This window comes from Benincasa hispida, chromosome 9, assembly GCF_027475165.1.
Source record: "Benincasa hispida cultivar pf3 chromosome 9, pf3_genome.v1.1, whole genome shotgun sequence".
In the NCBI taxonomy this organism is placed as follows: domain Eukaryota; kingdom Viridiplantae; phylum Streptophyta; class Magnoliopsida; order Cucurbitales; family Cucurbitaceae; genus Benincasa; species Benincasa hispida.
In genome coordinates this window covers 83,475,154-83,497,246 of record NC_143486.1, presented here as the reverse complement: position 1 = coordinate 83,497,246, position 22,093 = coordinate 83,475,154, and the positions used below count along the sequence as shown (strand labels likewise).

Here is a 22,093-nt window from a genome sequence, read left to right as displayed (position 1 = left end):
GTAAACGATTGTCTATACGATCGTGTAGGAAAAGGGTGAACGATCGTCCAATACATTCGCGTAGGAAAAACTAAGAGATCGTCTATACGATCGTTTAGTAAATACCGAGAGCTAAACGATCACTTAGTAAAAAGATAAACGATCGTTGAGATAAAAGCGCGCGACGATGTAATTGGTATGCGATCGCTTAGCAATATCGTATATGTAAGTGATCGTGCAGTCCTATCGTATAGGTGATGATTTTTTAAATGATAACACTATCTTCTTCGCAATATCCGCATACACTGAGATCAACATATCATCTGCTATTTATCATGCACTCGTCCGTTATTTTAAACGAAGAGGCGCCTTCCCATTTCCTTTAAAATCGTCCAATTAATGTGATCTTATCACATTCATAACTTATAAATTAATATCAAATATTAATTATAATATTTTTTCCTCTACTAGATATAAAATTATATTTATATCCAATTTCCTTCAAATTAATGTATCTCATACATAAAGTTAATTATATCATATTTAATTAACTCGTTCAATTATATCATATATAATCGAACTCCCTCTTGTCAATTTGAATATTTTAAATTGACCCAAAAACTAACTCTCAACTTGTATCCAAGCTACCAAGGGGACCTTATGGACCTATGGCTCGAAGCTCAAACGGTACGTGAATAGCTGATTAAACTCTTTAGTCACGATATCCACCATTCGTTAACTGCTAGGCATTCCACTAAAGACTGACAGTTGAACTCTTCTTGCCATAGATATATTTCTATATCCATTGGATATAACCAATCATCAGTGCGATGACCCTTCACAGATGCTCGTAATTACAGTAGGCCAATTTACCATTTTGCCCCTGTAATTACATCTTCCTCCTTAAGTACCACTGATCCCTCTAATGAACAATACAACATAGTCCTACTATGTGTAAACACCACTTGGGCCATGAGAAGGTGTGTGGCGCCACATCGTTCAAGCCTTGGAATCAGCCCTTAAGGGAGCTATCTATTTACTTGCCCCTGCCTCGGGGAATGAGTGAATTCCATCTTGTGTAGCTGAGTTCCCAACTCCCAAATCAGACGAATCCCCAAAAATGGTAGGTTTGAGTCGGCGTTTTGGCCACTCGCACCCATGCAAATCAAAGGACTGCCCTCAATGGCGGGAGTTCCCAACTCACTCAGGATTGAGGTCATATTATGGTCATCCTAGTGAAGTGAAGTCTCAGTTATAAACGGTATTATATAACGAGACGTTAACACTTCGTGGTCAGGTTTTATACAAACTCTTTGTATAGGACGCCCCCGCTCGCATGTCCCCTACATGAATGATAAAGATCAGATCATCTGTGACAAGTCACAACACTTGTGACCATTCCACAAAGCGGACCGCATCCATAGCGTTACCAGGATAAGGTTTTCCTCCTATATCCATATACTACAGACCATTTTGGTTATCACTCAAGATATGATCCACTTGTATGTCACCACATACATGCTTGAGTCATATACAGATAACCATGGATTTTATGTTTATTGGTTTGTGGTAAAATCTAAATGTGTAAAGTCAAGTAGTGAAGTAAATATCATTTATATTATACATCACAAGTGTTCGTACAAAGTTGTTTACAGACTACTGGACATGAGACTTTAAGGCACAAACCTAAACAGGGAGATCACCACTCCACGAAAGTTCTTGGAACCGACGAGGTGGAACTGAAGTTTGCCTCTGGGAAGACCCTCACGTTGAAGGACGTTCTGCACACTTCGGAGATACGAAAGAATTTGGTTTCGGGCTATCTCCTAACCAAAGTCGGGTTTACTCAAACTATAGGGGCAGACCTATATACCCATACTAAAAATAACGTATTTGTAGGGAAAAGGTATGCAACTGAGGGAATGTTCAAATTAAATCTAGATCTTAATAAAATGAAATCTTTTGTGTATATGTTGTGTTCTATGAATATTTGGCATGCTAGACTCTTTCATGTGAATAAGAATTTAATTAGTAACATGATTAGGCTGTAAATGATACCTAAGTTATCCACGAATGATTTTGATAAATGCGAGTATTGTAGTCAGGCTAAAATTACTAAAACTCTGCATAAACCTGTACTTAGGAATTCTAGCCTCTAGATTTGATTCATTCTGATGTCTATGAATTTGATGGCATATTGACTAGGAACAGTAAAAAATATTTCATTACTTTTATTGACGACTGCTCTGATTTTACTTTTGTATACCTGCTGAAAAACAAAAGTGATGCTTTTGATGCCTTTAAACTTTTTGTTTCTGAAATAGAGAATCAGTTTAATAGAAAGGTTAAAAGACTTCATAGTGATAGGGGAACCGAGTACGACTCAGACAGTTTTAATGAATTCTTTAACTCACATAGAATAATACAAGAAAAGACCGCACCTTATTCTTCTGAAATGAACGGAAAATCCGAAAGGAAAAATAGAACTTTAGCTGAGCTAGTAGTTGCTATTTTACTTAGTTCAGGAGTCGCGTCTTATTGGTGGGGTGAAATCATCCTTACCGTGTGTTATGTCCTAAATAGAATCCCAAAATCTAAAAATAAAACTTCACATTACGAAATTTTGAAGAATAAGAAACCAAACTTGTCCTACTTTAGAACATGGGTTGTCTAGCCTTTGTAAGGATTCCTAACCCAAAAAGAAGAAAGTTGGCTAATAGAGCTTACGAGTGTGTCTTTATAGGTTATACCTTAAATAGTAAAGCTTATAGGTTCTATGATCTAGTGAACCAAATAATCATTGAGTCAAATGATATTGATTTCTTTGAAGATAGGTTTCCTTTTAAATCAAAGAATAGTGGGGGCTCTGGTTCAAGTGGTATAACCCTAGTTAGAAATCCTAACCCTAGAGAGGAAACTGACCCGGAACCTAGAAGAAGCAAAAGAGCTAGAACCGCCAAAGATTTCAGAAATGACTTCCTGACCTACAATGTAGAAGAAGACCCTAAAGACCTAAAAGCTACTCTGTCCTCAGTAGATGCCAACCTATGGCAAGAAGCCATAAATGATGAAATGGACTCACTTGAGTCAAATAGGACTTGGCACTTAGTAGATCTACCCCTAGGATGTAAGGCAATAGGGTGCAAATAGATCTTAAGGAGGAAACTTAGACCTGATGGGATTGTCGACAAATTTAAAGCCAGGTTAGTAGCGAAGGGCTTTAGATAGAGAGAAAACGTAGATTTCTTTGACACCTTCTCCCCTGTCACTAGAATTACCTCTATTCGTGTCCTGTTCTCTCTCGCTACCCTTTATAATCTCGTAGTATATTAAATGGATGTAAAAACCGCTTTCCTAAACGGTGAACTTGAAGAAGAGATTTACATGGAACAACCCGAGGGTTTTGTTATCCATGGTCAAGAAAATAAGGTGTGTAAATTAGATAAATCTCTCTATGGACTAAAACAAGCTCCTAAGCAATTACATGAAAAATTTGACAACTTTATCCTATCTAAAGGTTTTAAGGTCAATGAAAGTGAAATGCATCTACCATAAGTTTGATAATAACCTCCGCACTATCGTGTGTCTATATTTAGATGATTTATTGATCTTTGCGACGAACTTGCACATCATAAATGATGTAAAATCAATATTGAGTGCGAACTTCCAGATGAAAGACTTAAGAGAAGCCAGTGTAATCTTAGGCGTAAAAGTAAATAGGTCTGAAAAGGGAATTTCTTTTGATCAATCTCCCTATATAGAAAAGATTCTAAAGAAATATAATTACTTTGAGTGTAAACCAGCCTGTATTCCTTATGACCCTAGTGTCAAATTGTTCAAGAACACCGGTGACAGTGTTAATCAATCTGAGTATGCGAGCATCATAGGCAGTCTTAGATACGCTGCCGACTGCACTAGGTCTGACATAGCTTATGTTGTAGGATTACTTTGCAGGTTTACAAGCAGACCTAGTAAAGAGCATTGGAATGCTATAGAAAGGGTCATGAGATACTTAAAGAAAACCCAAAACCTAGGATTACATTATCAAAAGTTTCCCACTGTCCTAGAAGGGTTCAACGATGCTGATTAGAACTCTCTTTCAGATGATTCAAAGGTTACAAGTGGCTATGTCTTTAATATAGCTGGCGGAGCTGTCTCTTGGAAGTCCAAGAAACAGACTATTTTAGGCCAATCTACGATGGAGTTAGAAATGATAGCACTAGCGACAGCTAGTGAAGAAGCAGGCTGGCTTAGAAGTCTGCTATCAGAGATTCCCTTATGGAAAAAGTCGGTACTAGCCATATTGATCCATTACGATAGTACTGCAACAATCACAAAAGTTCAGAACTGTTACTATAACGGAAAGAGACGTCAAATACGTCGTAATCACAGTACCATGAGAGAGTTTTTCACTACTGGTGTAGTTAGAGTGGATCACATACGAACTGATGAAAATTTGGCAGATCCTTTGATAAAAGGACTGGCCAGAGAAAAGGTTTTCAGAACCTTAAAAAGGAATGATAGTGAGGAAAACCCAACCCATAGACTGGAGATCCCAAGAAACAGGTTCAACGGGTAATAACTGATCACGAGTGATATATAGTGAATCATGTTAAACCAAACACAGAGTTCCATTCCTATGACTTAAAGTCTGAGCATGATATCCTAAAGCGTAAGAAAGATTGAACTCAGATTAAACTCAGTTCTTAATGAGATATATATTTGATGACAAGTGGGGTACCCAGCTACATGAGTACCCTTGATAGGCTCACCTATATGAATGTGGAAGTGAGGGCTACTTTCTATGGAGTTTTTAGGCAAACTCTCCAGAGCATTCACTAAACCGGGATTCACATGCTAGGCCTTAAAAGCACGGACTTTCGTACTACACCCTAATGATACTCTGTGTGAGATGTTGTTAAAGATAGAGTTCAAAACCAAGGATTACTCTAGTATATTCTGAATCATCTACACTATGTAAAGGTTCAAGTCGTAAGACACCTTTGCTTATACACAGTGTTGTATAGACTGAAACTGCTCGATGAAAATCTTTCCTCTCTTCTCGTTTTGTTTAAATTTCCAAGTGAGGGATTGTTGGGTGCAAATTTATATTTAAAACGGTCCATTGATTATATTTAAAACGGTTAATTGATTATATTTAAAACGGTCCATTGATTAATTTTAAAACGGTCCGTTGATTATGTTTAAAATAGTCCGTTGATTAATTTTTAAAATGGTCCATTGATTAATTTTAAAACGGTCTGTTTTCATGCTGAAGACCTATAAAAGGTGAGTCCTTCAGCAGTTCGTCAGACACAAAATTCATTTTCTAAATTCCCACTTCATTTTTCTCTCCTCCTCCATCTTAGCTTTCCGAGAAGTGAGTTTAGAAAGGGTGTACGTTCTGATCAGTAACGATGCATTTTTTATCGGTTTTCATTTGACTGTTTTATCCTGGGGATGATGTGGCAATTTTCAGACCTGCTTGCACACTTGGACAGAGTTGCGAAACGTCTTAAAGAGAGCGAGCTCCTCGACTCAGCCTATAACGAGTTTCTGCTTTGCAGGTTTTGCTCTTCTCTTGACCGTCGTGCCTTGACGGTTTACCGTTCGTCGTTCTGAGGGCCTTGCTATTTCCAACAGTGGAGACCAAAAACAGGTAAGGAATCTATCTAAATGTTTGGATAGATCTCTGAGTTTGTGCTCACATATGTAGATAGAGAGGGGGATTGGATGCTAGTTGGAGATGTCCCTTGGGGGTATATCATTTTTATTCTAAATCTATTTTCTATGTTTTAGAATTATAGAAGACCAAAGTATAGATGTTCATAAATTGTAAGAGAATTTGATTATATTTTATTATGATCCTGCTATATCTTTCGACTCTTGGTTCTAAATTCTTGATCTATTTTAATTCCCTTTTCAATTCATGAGATACAATTTAATATATTGTATCTTAAGAAGGAAGATATGTTACAAAGCAGTTCGCGATTTATAGGAAATTTTGAGATTATTATTGTTTGTTCATTTGGCTTATTACAATTTTAGGTTCTGATTTAATTATGATTTGGTGATCTTTTTCGAATGATATACAATTGTTGATAAAAAAAAAAAAAAAAAAAAAAAGTATTTCTGAAGTCTTTTGAAATTTTTTAAAATAGTATTATAAAACTTTCAAATATAATGAAATCCTTCAAAATGGACCATTTTGATAATAAATAATTATTGATAAATAATTTGACAATTATTGAAGGTATGTAACCTTTGAAAAATAATAATTTTCGAAGGTTAGTAAACCTTTGATAAATTTTTTTCAACGGGATCTATTTTGACACTTTTCAAAGGTTGAGATAACCTTTGAAAAAAGATGTATCAAATGTTTCTTAAATGTTTTTTCGAATGTTGTGACCTTAAAAAATGGTGAATTTTCTTGTAGTTGTTGCTCCCTAACAAGTGGTATCAAAGTCATGCTTCTTATACTTAGTCGTGTCAGTGTGTCTCGATGATATAGTCATTTTGATTTGTGGTTGAGCTAATCGAATAGGGAATGGGCTCTAGTAAAAATGAGTTGGTCTAGTTAAAAGTGATTGTTTAGGAGTAAATATCGAAGGGTGACTATTCAAGGGGGAGACTTTGGTAGTCCTTCATTTGAGGGGAGGATTTTAGATGGAGACCAAAATCTCATATTGGCTAGATAAGGGGAAAATTCATGATATATAAGTGAAGACAGCTATCTCTAATGACATACCCAAATGCAAAACCATGAGGGATATGTCCAAAGTGAATAATATCATATCATTTTGGAGAAATGTTGGAGTGTTCGTTGTCCTTAAACTAAAAAAAGTGTTTTATTCATATATGACGCTCTTCAATAAAAAGTTACGATGGTTAAAAGATCTTTGATTCCATGTTGAATTAGCACTTTACCTCTAAGAAATGTGATCTTTTATACGAAACATGATTTACCCAATACATTGAAAACGATCCGACATTCGACTTTGACAGAATATAACAGAGAATTTCATCTTATGAGGTTGTGTCGCCATCATAGGAACTTGCAAGTCTCATTACCCATGGACTATGCCCAGTACTTGCATTACTTCCATGGTGGTGTTGTGATAGCCAAGGTTCACATACACGAAGAAGATACTACGACATGTCGAAGGGTTGTGATATGAAAACACTAGCAATTTAAAAATTAGGAACCCTTTTATTGAACCTTTAATTCTCAAACGGTAAAACCCCCAAATTTATATGATTTCAACTCTAAGGATTGGGTTACATACGAATTGTCTCAAGATCAAAACTTTTGAGACAAAGAACAAGTTCTTTGGCCCAAGATTCAAACATTCATGTTATTTTGACTAAAAACTAAGAAACATGCGGATAATGTATCAAGGTCTATCGTACTTAAAAAGGAATCACATTTATTTGAACAGTTGATGGATCGTTGAAACTATGCTTTAGTACATTGAGGCTTGCTGTTATTAAAGTAATTGGCTATAAACATTGTGCTGTTTGAAATTTTTTATTTAAAAAGACTACTTTTAATCACAAGCTTTCTGCATAATTGATTCATTATAACTACAACAACTTCAATCCCCTCTGAACTGGCTTGATCCAAAAGATTTAAGGCATCATCAAATCTTTTAAGCCCCAGCACACTCTGCATCAAGATAACCCAAATGTTAAATTTTGAATGACATAATAACACAATAAAGGAAAAATTACCTTTGCAATAATTATGTCAAAAACTTAATGCTACTTTATAACTACTTAAAGGAGCCTGATTAGCATACTAGCATCAGCTTTATGGTTGCAGCATATTAGGAATCATGTAATTGTACTAAACTTCATAAATTTGAGAACATAAGAAATGAGGCCTCATCTACCAAATCGTAATGAAAATTGGTATAATCGTAATAGAATTCTATTGATGAATCAATCGTAACGAGCTTGAATTACAAACTTAATTGGAATATTTTTTTATCGCGTTTATCTAAAATTGTGATTTTTGACATATTTACTATTACCGTTGCCGATGAGGGTCAAAACGTAACTGTAACGCTAACAATAACAGTAAATGTATCCAAATTCACAATTATTTCTTTGGAACAGTAACAATAATGGTAATTATAACAATAATCGTAACGATAACAGTCAACATAATTAGATTGAACATGTCCCATTTGTCAATCCATTTACATTTATTGGTTATAAATTTGGAAATGGGTCCCAAACTAGGCACTCGATATCGATCTGAAATGTCGAAGTTGTCATAACTCAACTTAAATACTGAATGGGAAAAGGTCTTTTGCAATGAGTTTCTAAAAATGGAACCTTTAAACGTAGATGTTTGGAAGATGAGAATGCAGTTGCTTCCTTCTTAGGGGATTGATTTGCATGATGATATGACGATAAGTGTTCGTCGACTCGAAACGACAGATTCAAATGGGAGAGGGCTCTCTATTTTGAGAGCATTTTGGAGGAGGTGCAGAAGGGTGTGAAATTTAATGCGTCTATATGGGTTTCCATCGATCAGATTTTTTGCAGTGCAGTATATGCAGATTTCAAATATCCAAGCCTTGAATAAGACCATATAAACTTTCTCAAAGATTAAACACTTGGACTGTAAATTTTCTTACAAAGGTCTGTCCAGATCTCATGCACAGAAGACAAGATTGCATAGAAATCTCAATAGAGGATAACAAAGAACACAAAACCAACCAATAGATCAAGTGATCTTGCAAAAAGAAAATAATAATAACAAATAAAATTCCAAATTGACTTCAAATATAGAGAGATTAGGAGACAAGCTTAGAATTTTCAAACTTAGAACTAAAAATGGAGAAGCGTTCAGCCATATATTGAAGGGGAAAAGAGAGAGAAAATGAGAGAGGGAAGTGATGGGAATAAATAAATGGTTCTCATATATATATATATATTAACGATCAAAATTTTCATTTTAAGGTATTCTTGCATCATTTGAAAGTTGAACCTACTTTTGAAAAAATGTATCAACGATTTTTAAGAGTATTTTTTAATGTTTGTTTTTTAAAGTTTAAGGATAATAGTGAATTTTTTTTTAAGTTAAAAATATTTTCATAAAAAACTCTTTATTTTTTGTTTACCATTTTTAGAAAAAAAAAAAAAAAAAAAAAAAAAAAGAGAACAAAAACTAAGGGGTTAATGAAATTTTTAAAAGTTAGGGAACATTTTTTTAAACAAAGTGGTATTTGTCGAAATCTAACCATAAATAAATATGAAAGAAGAGTGAAGTTCCACATTGGGAGGGGATTGTTCCTAATTTTTATTTTTCACACAATCCCAAATTACATAACATTAACATTTATGCATTATAAGAAGAATTACAACAAACTAAGGAGAATAATTAGGAAAGAAGCAAACGCTTATCCTTGAAGCCAAAAAATTCTTTACGAATTCTCTAAAATTGGTCACGAACACTTTGTATGGAACTCTCCAAAATTGAAATCTCAAATGGCCACCACCACTAATGAACCTCATGTATTCTCCTTAGGGATGAGAATTCAAGAGTTGTGGGCTTTAAATTTTAAGAAGAGGGAGAAAAATTTGAGAGGAAGAATAAAACAAATTTTTCTTCTCTATGTTCTTGGGAATTATTTGAAGCATCTCACGGACACCCTCTGTCAAGAAGATGAAGAAATCGTCAAAAACTATACTTTCCCTCTCATGTTTCACGATGGTTAGAAAGAAAAATTAGGGAGGGAGTTATCAACTCCCTCAATTTAATTTAATTCAAAAATTAAACTGAATTTAATATATATATATATATATAACTAGCTTATTATATCTATATATAATTATATGTTATATATAATTATAAATATAACATATCCTATAGCTTTTATATATATCAAATACAATATAACCTATAATTTTATTTCTTTCAATCATTCATGATATTTAATATAAATCATATTTATACTAAATTTAATTATATGAATCTCATCCATATAATTAATATTTAAATCATATTCAAATATTTATTTTCTCTCAAATAAACTTTATATTATCAAATACATTATATTAATTATATCACATATAATTTATTTAATTAATTATATCATATATAATTAACTCCCTCAATTAATTTAACCAATTCAAAATTAATTCTCAATAATTTAGGTTGAGCTATAGATGGGACCTTATAGACCTACAGATTGAAGCTCCAATGATACTTGGATAATTAATTAAACTTTTTAATTAAATTATCCAACATCTTATAACTGTCGGTCACTTCACTAAAGACCGACAGCTACACTTTTCAGATATATTTTCATGTTCATTAGATATAACCAATCAATAGTGCGATGACTCTTCATAAATTGCTCATGGGTACAACTGATTTGCCTTGTATCTAACCAAGTACCACTGATCCCTCTAATGAACAATAAGTCAGAGTCTAACTATGATCAAATCCCTCTTAGGCTAAGAGAGGGTGTGGCTATTTGTTCAAGTCTCGAAATTAGCCCTTAAGAGAGCAGTTTATCTACTTACTCCGACATCAGGAAAATAGTAAATTTCGTTTTGTGTAGTTGTGTTCTCAACTCCCCAATCAGATGAATCCCCAAAATGGTATGCATATTTAGTCGGTAATCTGGCAACTCTCACCCATGCAAATCAAAGAAGTGCTTTCATTGGCAGAAGTAACTCACTCATGATTCCAGTCATATCACTTATGGTCATCTTAGTGAAATGCAAGTCTGTACTATTAACAGTGCTATATAATTAGACTAGTCTGTGATTCGGTCTTATACAAATTTCTTATATAGGATATCCCGCTCACATGTCTCCACATGAATAATCAGGATTAGCACTTTACAACATTTGTAATATCTACAAAGTAAATCGTATCCGTAGGATCATCAAGATAAGGTACCCAATCTTATCCATCTACTACAGGTTGTTTAGGTTAGCATTTAAACATGATCTACCTATATACCTACATATATGTTTAAATTACATAAAATAACCTAAAATCTTTGTTTATTGGATTGAATGTATGCTCATAAAATAACAATTATTTTATAATAACAATTTATTTATACAAAGTTTACAAACTACGATAATACAAGAGAGACTTATGACACTAATCCTAACAAAATACATTACAAGTCAATGCCATGAGAGATCGAAATTAAATACCAAAACTGGTCGTAGGAAATAATAAAGATGTACTTTCACATATTCAGTGAATGTTTAATTATACAATATCAAAACTATTCGTACCATTACAACAACTTCAATTATGTAGCTTCAATTAATAGAACTAAGACATATTCTCTTTTTGTTTTTAATTTTCCTGAAAATGGAAAGGTACAACATTAAATACGATCAAAATAGAGAAGGTTTGTAGGCCTGTGAACATCTATGGAGAACTATAATTGATACCAACCAAAATACAAATAATCAGGGCCTTAATTATATGAACACCATTGCCTTCACTTTCAAGTTGTATTTACAATTTACTAACCCGTTTTGGAAGGCTACCCATGGCCTTGGCTTCCTTCTTGAGAATAAACTTTTGGGTTTTCCCGGTAGAAGTTTTTGGTAAATCCTTAAACACGACACTTCGTGGAGCCATGTAATGAGGTAGATGTTCTCTAGAGAATTTTATAATCTCTTCTTCAGTAGCACTACACCCATCTTTGAGCTTCACAAATGCACATGGTGTTTCTCCCCAATGGTCATCAGGTCTTCCCACAACAGCAACTTCAAGAACTGATGGATGGCTGAAAAGAACACACTCAACCTCAATTGAACTAATATTTTCTCCCCCAGAAATTATAATGTCCTTTGAACGGTCCTTCAATTCTATATAACCATCAGGGTGTTTAACACCCAAGTCCCCACTTCGAAACCATCCACCATTAAAAGCTTCCCGCGTGGCTTTGAGATCTTTCAAATATCCACTCATCACACTGTTGCCTCTAAGCATAACTTCACCCATGGTTTTTCCATCAGCTGGAGCACTCTCCATTGTGACAGGATCCTTCACGTCTGCTGCCTCTAGCCCAATATGTTGCAATCCTTGGCGAGAACTTAGTTTTGCCTGTTCATCTTGAGGGAGTGAATCCCATTCAGGCTTCCAAGAGCAAACTGTTGCTGGACCATATGTTTCAGTCAAACCATATGAATGGACAATACGAAATCCCATAGCTCTTAGCTTATAGAGTACATGAGAAGGCAGCGGAGCACCACCAGACATCATAGTTACCTGCCTCGGAAGCGGCTTTTGTTCGCTAATTGGTGCATTTATAATGATGTTCGAAACTGTTGGTGCACCACCCATATGAGTAACCTTATGCAGGGAAATATTATCAAAGATTTCTTTAGCAGTCACATTTCTTTGGCAGATGTTTGTGCCACTCTGTGCAGCTACACCCCAAGTTAAACACCATCCATTGCAATGAAACATTGGAACAGTCCACAAATACACAGGGAGTGAGCACATATCATTTAGTAAAACTGCAGACAGAGCATTGAGGTATGCTCCTCTATGTGAGTAAATAACACCTTTTGGCCTTGATGTTGTGCCTGAAGTATAGTTAAGAGCAATTGGATCCCATTCATCCTTAGGTCGTCTGATTTCGAAGTCAGGTCTTCCAGATGCTAAAAAACTTTCAAACTCTAGATATTCTAAAGCAGATCCTGTTGTATCGATGTGGGAAGGTGGCTGATCATATTCTTGAATAATAACAACACGAGGTGGCTTTTCTTTCCTTTGAGACATAGCTTTAATTGCTCCGATTACAATATGTTCAAACTGGTAGTCTACAACAATGATTCTAGCTTCCGAATGGCTTAGCAATGTAGAAACCATTGCTGCGTCATGGCGTATGTTGAGAGAGCAAAAAACTGCACCAGCCATTGGTACAGCAAAATGTAACTCGTACATAGCTGGAATATTCGGTACCAAGGCAGCAACCTGCTCGATAGAATCACATTTTATTTTCAAAATTATGTAACCAAGAAAGACCTTAATGGCTTAATCTAACCAAATACCACTTTCAAATTACAATTTCACAATTGATCATAATAAGAACGGAATCAGAGTTCATTCATCCGAATAACTATTACCATAAACACAAAATTAGATTGGTAAGCTTCAAATCATTGCAAGTAAAAATAAAAAACATAAAACAATGGTATCAAAGTAACTTGTATTCAAATAATTTCTTATTCTACGTAACCACAAGGACCTCAAAACAATTGAGTAAAACCAAACAAATATCCAGAGAGTAAGAATGAAAATGAGAGAGTTGTGAATACAGACCACATCTCCACGAGCGATTCCCGTACGAACAAAAGCAGAAGCAAGTTTGGTACATCGCCTAAGCGTGTCTCTCCAAGTGTACTGAACTCGTCCATATACGAGAGAAATCCGATTACCGTAGACCGCAGCGGAGCGCTCCAGGAAGGTGATTGGAGTGAGAGGAACGTAATTAGCAGCGCAACGGTCAATTCCGTCCATGGAATTTGCAGAGATTGATTGAGAGAATTGGAAGAGAAGAAGCAATCAGTGGCCGATTCTTTAGCTCTACATGATAATGGTGTCACAACCCACCCAAGTTACCCTTCCAAACCTAGGACGTGGCATGACGACTGAAGATTTCAATTAAACTATGAAATCCAATGTCGTACTCTAAAAGAATTTTTCAAAATTAAGTGGCTAGCAATCTTTCATAGTAAAAATCGTTAGAAAATCAAATTTTATAAAAATTTCAACAGAATTTCCCCTGAAAATTTCATAAACCACACCTGAAAAAGAAATATACAGTCCCAAAATATTCGTTTAAAATCAACAACCAAGTGTGTTTTACCATACACTCTTCAACAAAATCTAGATCAGCAGATTAGAAATATATCATTAGAATCAAATAAAAGAAAATGTGCAAGTTTTCATTTACAAATAGTTTGAAACCAAGGCTAGCCACTCTAGTTACAAATTAAACAAAAAATGTGATAGCAAAATTACTAATGCCGAAATTGTGTAATCTAGATAAAACTGGTGGTAGATCTTGAGTCTCGTAGGTTAGTGGAACCACATTTGCTACCTAGGAGGAAAATAAATGAAAAGAGTAAGCTAAAAAGCTTAGTGAGTGACAAGTTCATAATAACATAAAATTTATTAAACCATGCTTCCAGTAAATAGCAATCGAAACACATTCTTGACATTTAATGGCATGACCAAATTTCCAGAAATACATGTGATAAAACATATACAAGTTGAAAATCATTATCAAACCAATAATCATGTCCAAGTTTACCAAACAGAAGTATTCCAAATATACGGCAGAGCATAGCTCACACATGTTCAATGTCATCAAAGAATATGTGGCCTTACTGAACTCACACATACCCAGTACCTCCACCAGTGGTAATACCTAGTACAAAGATCACATCAAAATCCTCACTAAACCTGTACCCAAACCTTGGTTGATGTAGAGTAATCTCAATACACCAATGTCGACAAATAAGCCTTAATTGATATAGAGAAACTCAATATACCAACATCGAAAAAATAAGCCTTAGTTGATGTAGAGTAATCTCAATACACCAACGTCGAAAAATAAACCTTAGTTGTTGTAGAGTAATCTCAATACACTAACGTTGATATCTCGTCCTACGTGCACATAGACATACCCGAAGGACTAACCATACACCAGTACTTAATTCAGTGGTTTGAAACCACCTTCCATAAATCTTTGATAATCCTTTTCCATCAAACACATATTTTTCATAAATCATTGCCATCAAAACACATGGTTTCCATAAATAACATTTCAATTCAAATTGTGTTTCCATAACACAAATCCTCAAACATAGTTTTTTTTTTTTTTTTTCAACATCTAAGAACATTTTCATACATCCATAGAAATCAATATTTCGGAAATAACTGCTAAAAATCATTATGAGAAATTTTAATCAAACCATTCAAATCCATAGGCAACATATTCATATACAATTTCAAGAGAAATTTTAAAATAGTAGTCATTCACAATTGTAGGCCGTTATAAGCTTCTCCCACAAAAATCCCAAATTAGAACCTATAATCATAAATCCAAATTTAAGTTCAATCCCTAGGGTCTAATATCATTCACCAAAATAACCAATTAACTCCAAATAGATTGACCAAAGTGTGACTTATTCAAATCCCATTTCAAAACTACAATTAATTGATCCAACCTGTGCAAAGTTCAATAATAATGGTTACAAACCCAAATTTCATCGAGTATATAACAATTCCAAAATATTTTCAAGGTCTCAATACCTATTAAAACGTCAGAACATCATTAACTTTGCTAGACAGTGGTTCCAATCCCTTGAAATCTTTGAATTCAACATCAAAAATTGAAAATAACTCCATTATTAGACCAATACTTCACTGGGTTAACCAAGAACTATTGATACTAACCTCCAAACTTACCAAAACCTTGCCAAGATTGGTCTTCAACCTATTAGACAGCAACTCAACTCCTTCCAAAACTTCAATCTAACACCAAAACGTGAGAGTATTCCTAAGTCAATGTCAAAACTTATTGCCCTTGGACAGCACATTAATGTTCTCCAAATATTGAATTTAAAGCCGAATGACAAAGAGCTTGTGGGTATTCAAAATTTTCGAAGAAACCCACTAAACTAATCAAAACTCACCAAACTTACCAAACCTTACCCAAAAATCCAAGATTCCAGCGAGATGGAGTGCGAGATGAAGCGAAGCCCGTGTTTGAATAGATCCGTTACGAAGCTGGACCTCGACGACAGCGTGGACGACCTCGACGACGACGAGCGAATCTGGCTGGACCGACTTGACTGGCGTCGAAAGTAGTAGCAAACAGCTGCAGATCTGGCGGCGAAACCCGAGAGGGAGAGGGAGAAGGACTGGAGCGTCGCTGCACGTGAGTGGCTGACAACGACGAGGTCTGCTCGGATCGAGCTCAACGCCGACAGACCCAGTGGCTACACTGCGCACGACTGAGAGGGGAAGTCGATTGGACGGCAGCGGCGAGAGAGAGACGGCCGACGGAGCTGCTTCGCGTGTTGGAAAAGAGAGATCGGGAGGGGGATTTCGGGCGTGAGGAAGAAGAAAGAAAAGAATTAGATTTAAAAAGAAAAAAAGAAGAAAAAGTCTTGAGAAAAGACAAATATAGCGAAAAGGAATGTGGATCAATTGAGATAAGGTATTGGCGCATTGGTACAGCACGTTGAGAGTGCAAACAACTGCACTGGCCATTCCTACAAAATGTGTAATTAATTGCAAAACTAGATAAAGGGTTATAATCAACCACCACCTTAATGATCGATACTGAGAAGAATCAACATCATAAAAAAAATAATAGCAGCAAGAATTGAGTGGTTCTGCTTCAAAATGAAACCTTATCCACTTATCGAGCTAACAGTAATATGTGACACACCATGCACACTCTCAAAAATCATATTCACCATTCTCACTTATCTCTAATTCAATTTAAATGCATTGACAGAACAAAGAGAGAACGAAAAACCAAAAATACATCAACGAACGAAATGGAAAAGTTGAGAATACAAACCACATCGCAGCGAGAGATTCCGACTTGAACTTGAGCAATCAAGTTCGGTACATCATTCGAGAGTTTCTATCCAAGTGAAGCGGATATTTCCGTAGACGAGAGAACTTTTGTCGCCAAAGATAGCGGCGGGGTGTTCCAAGAAGGTGATCAGAGTGAGAGGAACGCAATTGGCAGAGCATCGGTCAATTACTGTTCATTGAATTTGCAGTCGAAGGAAGAGAGATCGAGAGAGAATTTGAAAATGTGATCTCCTCTCTGCCTTCTCCAACTTATATAATAAGATAAACCAACTGTAATGTAACTTTTGTTTTAAATAAGTATTTTCTTTACAGATAAATAGAAAAAGAAAAACGTAACTTATAATTTAAAATATTAGTTTTTAAATTTAATACTCATAAATATAACGTAAGTTTTGTTTTAAATAAGTATTTCGTTTTCTTGTTTTTTTTTAAATGTTAATTTGTTGTTATTATAGCATACTCTTCGTTCAAATAATTAGTTCAACATCTTTTACCAAATAAAAGTTTAAAGGGAAAAAAATTAGTCTAAATATTTTTAAGATATGTTTGATTTAACTTTTCAAGTATTTAATTTTGAAAATAAAAATTGAAGTATTTGACAACTATTCAAAATAACTTTTGAAACACTTTCAAAGTTTATTTTAAATAGATTTTATGAAAGAGTAAATAAAAATTTTATCTGATCAATTCAAATGCACCTTTAATAATGTGATATTGTCGTAGTGTTTGAAATCTCTTTAGAACCCAACTATATGGACAGACAAATAATGAGAACTAAAACAATTGAAGAGTTGATGTTGCTAATTAAATCGAAAACGATTTGGTGGTTTCATTAGTCAATAGTCAATGAGTCGAAAATAAATACAAATTTATTAAGGGGCGTTTGGGGCAAATGCTATCTTAATATTATAATAATCACCCCTTGTTACCGTAAATACTATTTTATAGTCTCCAATTAGCTACAGTCAACGTCATTTCCTTTTGCTACAGTTTTTACTATTTTACATTCATCATTTTTTTTATTCTTTGTTACACGGTTTATTATTTATTTCTCATACTAAAATAGTTTACCCCTAACAAACATACTATTATAACCCAAACTAAAATAATCTACGTAAAAAACACAAACTATTATAACTCAACCATAATAACGTAGGACAATGATAGCCAACTTCTTGCCCCAAATGCCCCCTAAATGCTCAAATTAAGCTCAGTTTGATCTAAGTTACATGGGTAATTGTTAAATGTGAAACTCTTAGGATGTGTTCGATCAATCAAACCACGACTTGCTTTGCATGATCATCTTAGTATTTGACCCAGTTTGAGCTACTTTGAGGTCTTTTGAATTGTGTAATGTCAATAAGAGTACGTTTGAGAGTAATAGTTGGAGTAGTGATTTTAGAAATGGAGATTTAGATACAATTGATTTTGTAAAATGATTTTTAAACACTCAAATTTATGTTTGGTACCAAACTCTTAAAAGTGATTTTCATATCTTTAGAATTGATTTTGAATTATTATGTTTGTTCCAAAAGTGAATTTACAGTTGCCCAATTATTTATAATTGTACTTTTAGTTTGAGAAATTATTATTTAACTAAATAATTATGGTAAATATCTATTTCTATTTATTTTATTGTTAAATTCTTATATGTGTAGTTGATATTTTGAGTAAGGTGAATATTTATAATACAGATTGAAAGAAAATTCAAAACATAAATAATTATTTGCTTTATTAATAATTTAATGGTAAGTAATGTCTGTCCTCTTTTATTCCAGTATTTAAAATTTAAAAAAATAATTTCACAAATAGCCCCAACAATATTTTAATAAAAAATAATTAGATAGTTATTTCAGGACTGATTCCTGAACAATCACTTAACAAAGATCACCTATCAACTAATTAGTCCAAAATCAATTTAAAATGATTTTAGAGTTTTCTAAAATCAATTTTAGCTCATACCAATCACGATCATTTTAAGAAAAAGTGATTTTGACCATTTCAAATTCACTTCTAAACATATCCTTTGTTAGTAATTTTGAAATTGTTAAAAATACTTTTATCGTGTGTAAAATCACTAAAATACGCTTTTAATGACTCAAAATTATTTACAGTTTAATTTTACCTTTACGATCAAAATTAATTTTAAATCATTGAGAAGCTATTTAAAGTGATTCTAAAAATGAAAAGAAAAATGTTTTTAGTGATTTTTAAACATGTCCAAAATTCTGAAAGTTGCATGTTTTTGTTTATTTATTTATTAATATGAGGCAATTCAAAATTTGATTGCTACAAGATCTGTCATCATCTTCTTTCCGCAATACTGAATTCTCTATGGCTAAAAACATGGAATAGAAATCCCTCTCCAATATATGATAATCCATCTCCATTTCACATTTCATGTATGTTTTTTTATTTTAATAATATTAAATTTCTATCGACATATCAACATTTCTATAAATTTATGAGAATTATGAATTAATATTTTTATTATATTGAGGAAAAAATTATCGACAACAAAAATGTCTTCAATATGAATATAATATAAAAAAATAAACATTTAAATTTGTTTAAAAAGTGTATAATATTTATTGAGAAATTATTTCAAATGGTAAAACTGTTGAAAATATTTATAAGATATAGCAAAATTTTAGAATTATCAATGATAGACGTTGATAGACACCGATGGACTTCTATCAGTATCTATCAGTAATTTCGTGTGTAGGGGTGAAATCCAGAGATCTACGAAGGAACGCCAAAAGAGAAGGCAGCTCTTTGGGTCCCTACCGACGCTGGGGTGCGAAAGCATGAGGAGCAAACAAGATTAGATACCCTGGTAGTCCATGCCGTAAATGATGAGTATTCATCCTTGGTCTACACGGATCTACTAACAGACACTGATAAATCTATCAATATCTGTCAACATCTATCATTGATAATTCTAAAATTTTACTATATTTTGTAAATATTTTATTGTTTTTTTATATTTAAAAACAACAAAGGCTTATTTACATTTTCTTTTTTTTTTTAATTTTTTTTTTCCTGAAACATGCATCAATATTGAAGTATGTCCTTATTTTATTTATTATTATTATTATTATTTTGAACTGAAGTTTGTCTTTACTTTTAGATAACAATAACGTATGTATTTTAAATTATTAATAAATTGAGTCAGCGACAGCAATTAATTATTTTTTGAATTATCATTAATGAATTGATTAATGACCGTGATCAATTCCTTAGTTTCAAGAAATTTATGTGTGTTTTTTATCCTTATATTTGGAATTGATCATCTTAACTTTTATGGTTGGATGTAAAATGTATTTAACCATTGAGTTATATTCAAGTTTGGACTATATTTCAAATTTATAGAAAAGGTAAAAATGTCTTAATTTTTAATTAGGAAAATTATTAGTGGGTTGAAATTTTTATCTTACAAAATGAGCACTCTTTTTGAAAACTTGTTGAATAATTTTATCCGATCCACCTGTAGCGAGATTGACCATTGAGATTTGGTTAAAACATTAACTTTTTTTTTCTAACTTATCAATTGTTTTGGGATATCTAGGTACATCTAAGGCAAATTACATCGATATTCTAGTAATTTTTCCAAATGTTATCTAATTTTTCAAATCTTTAGCGCAATTTCTAATTTCCAAATTAATTTGCCAATTATCCAAATCTTTAGTCCAATTTTTAATTTCCAAATCAATCTATCAATTACCCAAATAATTTTCTTTCAAGTGATCATATTTTATTTTTTAAATTCTAGGAAAGATTTAATATTCCAAACAAAAAATATATATAATCTCGATATTAATCTTAGACAGATTAACACCGAGATTGGTGAATTCTCAGGCAGATTAATGACGATATTTTATATATTTTCAACGTCTTATCTTTTTTTTTTCGAAATTTAATCTTTTCTAAAATTTAAAAATCAAAATGCAATCATCATCTAGGAAAAAAAATCTAATTGGTAAATTCACTTGAAAATTTAGAAACCCATATAATCTTGGAAATAGAAATTGGCAAGTTTTGAGAAAATTTTAGTTTTCAAAAAGTGTGCTCGTTTTGAATAGTGAAAACTTGAAAGAGTTATTTCTGATAGTTCCATTTCTAATTAAGTTATGCAAAATTTGCAAAATATTGTTTTCTTAGTAGCAACAAGTGTGGAATGGAAAATCGAACTTATGACCTCTAGGAAAAAAGACCATGCCAATTACCATTGAGTTAAGTTCACTTTGATAATTGTAAAATGTTGTTAATTTTGTGACATTTGAATTTTTTATTATTTAATTGTTTTGACAAGAACTTGAGTGAGATTTTCGTATGGATAACACTTTTTAAGAGCAAAAATAAAATTTGATTCTCTGCTTGAAATGAAATAAAATTTGACATTCTACTGACGTAAACATATTGTGAAATTACAAATTCAGCCCACAAATATACTCGATGGAGTGAGGAGCGAATGTGGATCTCATTTCTTCATCTCGCTTCTTCAATATTTTTTCCTCACCAGATCTACAAAAATTTTCATTATTCAAATTCTTGCTCTTGCTCTTTCGTCTTGATTTGAATCATACTCCATAAAGATGATGTGAAGAAGAAGAATTGGATTTTCTTTTTAAATAAAATTTTATCAAGAAACAAAAGAAGACAAAAGAAGTGGGGAAGGGTCATTGTGGCAAGTGTCTCGTTGAAAAGAAACAAAACGAGCGAGAAGAAGTGAAGAAGAAATGAGTGAGGAGAAAGAAAGAATCGGGACGATTTTGGTAATTTCACAAGGGGATGGATGACATAAGCAAATATAAAAAAAAAAAAATCTTTATTTTCAAAATCTAGGTCAAATTTCATTTGAGCTTCTCATTTTAAATTATTCATATCATTTTCTCAACTCGAGTTAGGTTTAATAAACATTATGGTCGTAACGTGTAGATAGAATAGGAGGCTAAAGTTAATCTTGTATTAATTGCAAATATGTCAATTAATAACATGGTCCTTCTCCAAATCTACAAGATATTTTTCTAGCTTTTCAAAAAAGGAAATATTGACTTTTGTTATGAAAAATTAATGACATTCAGTCGTGGAGGCTTTCAAATTACATTAATTTAGTCGAATACAACTACATTTTCATTACTAGGCTCATAATTTATTCACTGAATTGGACAAAATTTTCTTCTCAAAAGAATAATTAAAAATATATATATATTGAAACTAAACTTTAGAAAGCCTACCTTGAAAAGGTTCTTGATTAATTCATTCTCAACTAAACAGAGAAATTTTAGACGTATTTTCTTTTTCTCTTAAAAAATGAATGTGTTTAAAATTTTAATAGTATGAGGAGAAAAAAGTCCCATCTACTAGAAAATTCTGTATTTTTTTCCCTAATATTTAATCAGGAGATGATTTTTTTAATTAAAAAAAAAGGAGAGAAATTAAGTTGAGAATGAAAATCTTAAATGAACTTAATTATGTGATTGTATGATTGTATAGAGG

The 22,093-nt window shown here is 33.0% G+C and overlaps 1 protein-coding gene across 6 annotated transcripts; it reads right to left on the bottom strand.

The window, feature by feature from the left end:
- Nucleotides 1–11,178: 11,178 nt before the first annotated feature.
- LOC120085963 (butanoate--CoA ligase AAE1-like) lies at nucleotides 11,179–16,819 on the bottom strand. 6 transcript variants are annotated; one of them, XM_039042318.2, is made up of 4 exons: nucleotides 15,698–16,273; nucleotides 15,452–15,517; nucleotides 13,298–14,078; nucleotides 11,179–12,949 (listed from the first exon to the last, which is right to left on the bottom strand). In XM_039042318.2, exons 3-4 carry the CDS (start codon nucleotides 13,493–13,495, stop codon nucleotides 11,480–11,482), a joined length of 1,668 nt encoding a protein of 555 aa, XP_038898246.1. In that variant the 5' UTR covers nucleotides 13,496–14,078; nucleotides 15,452–15,517; nucleotides 15,698–16,273; the 3' UTR covers nucleotides 11,179–11,479. The 6 variants fall into 6 exon arrangements, with proteins under 6 accessions (XP_038898246.1, XP_038898242.1, XP_038898244.1 ...); XM_039042314.2 differs by having other exon boundaries at nucleotides 15,440–15,517; nucleotides 15,698–16,262; XM_039042316.2 differs by having other exon boundaries at nucleotides 15,440–15,517; nucleotides 15,688–16,247.
- Between the last annotated feature and the right edge of the window lie 5,274 nt (nucleotides 16,820–22,093).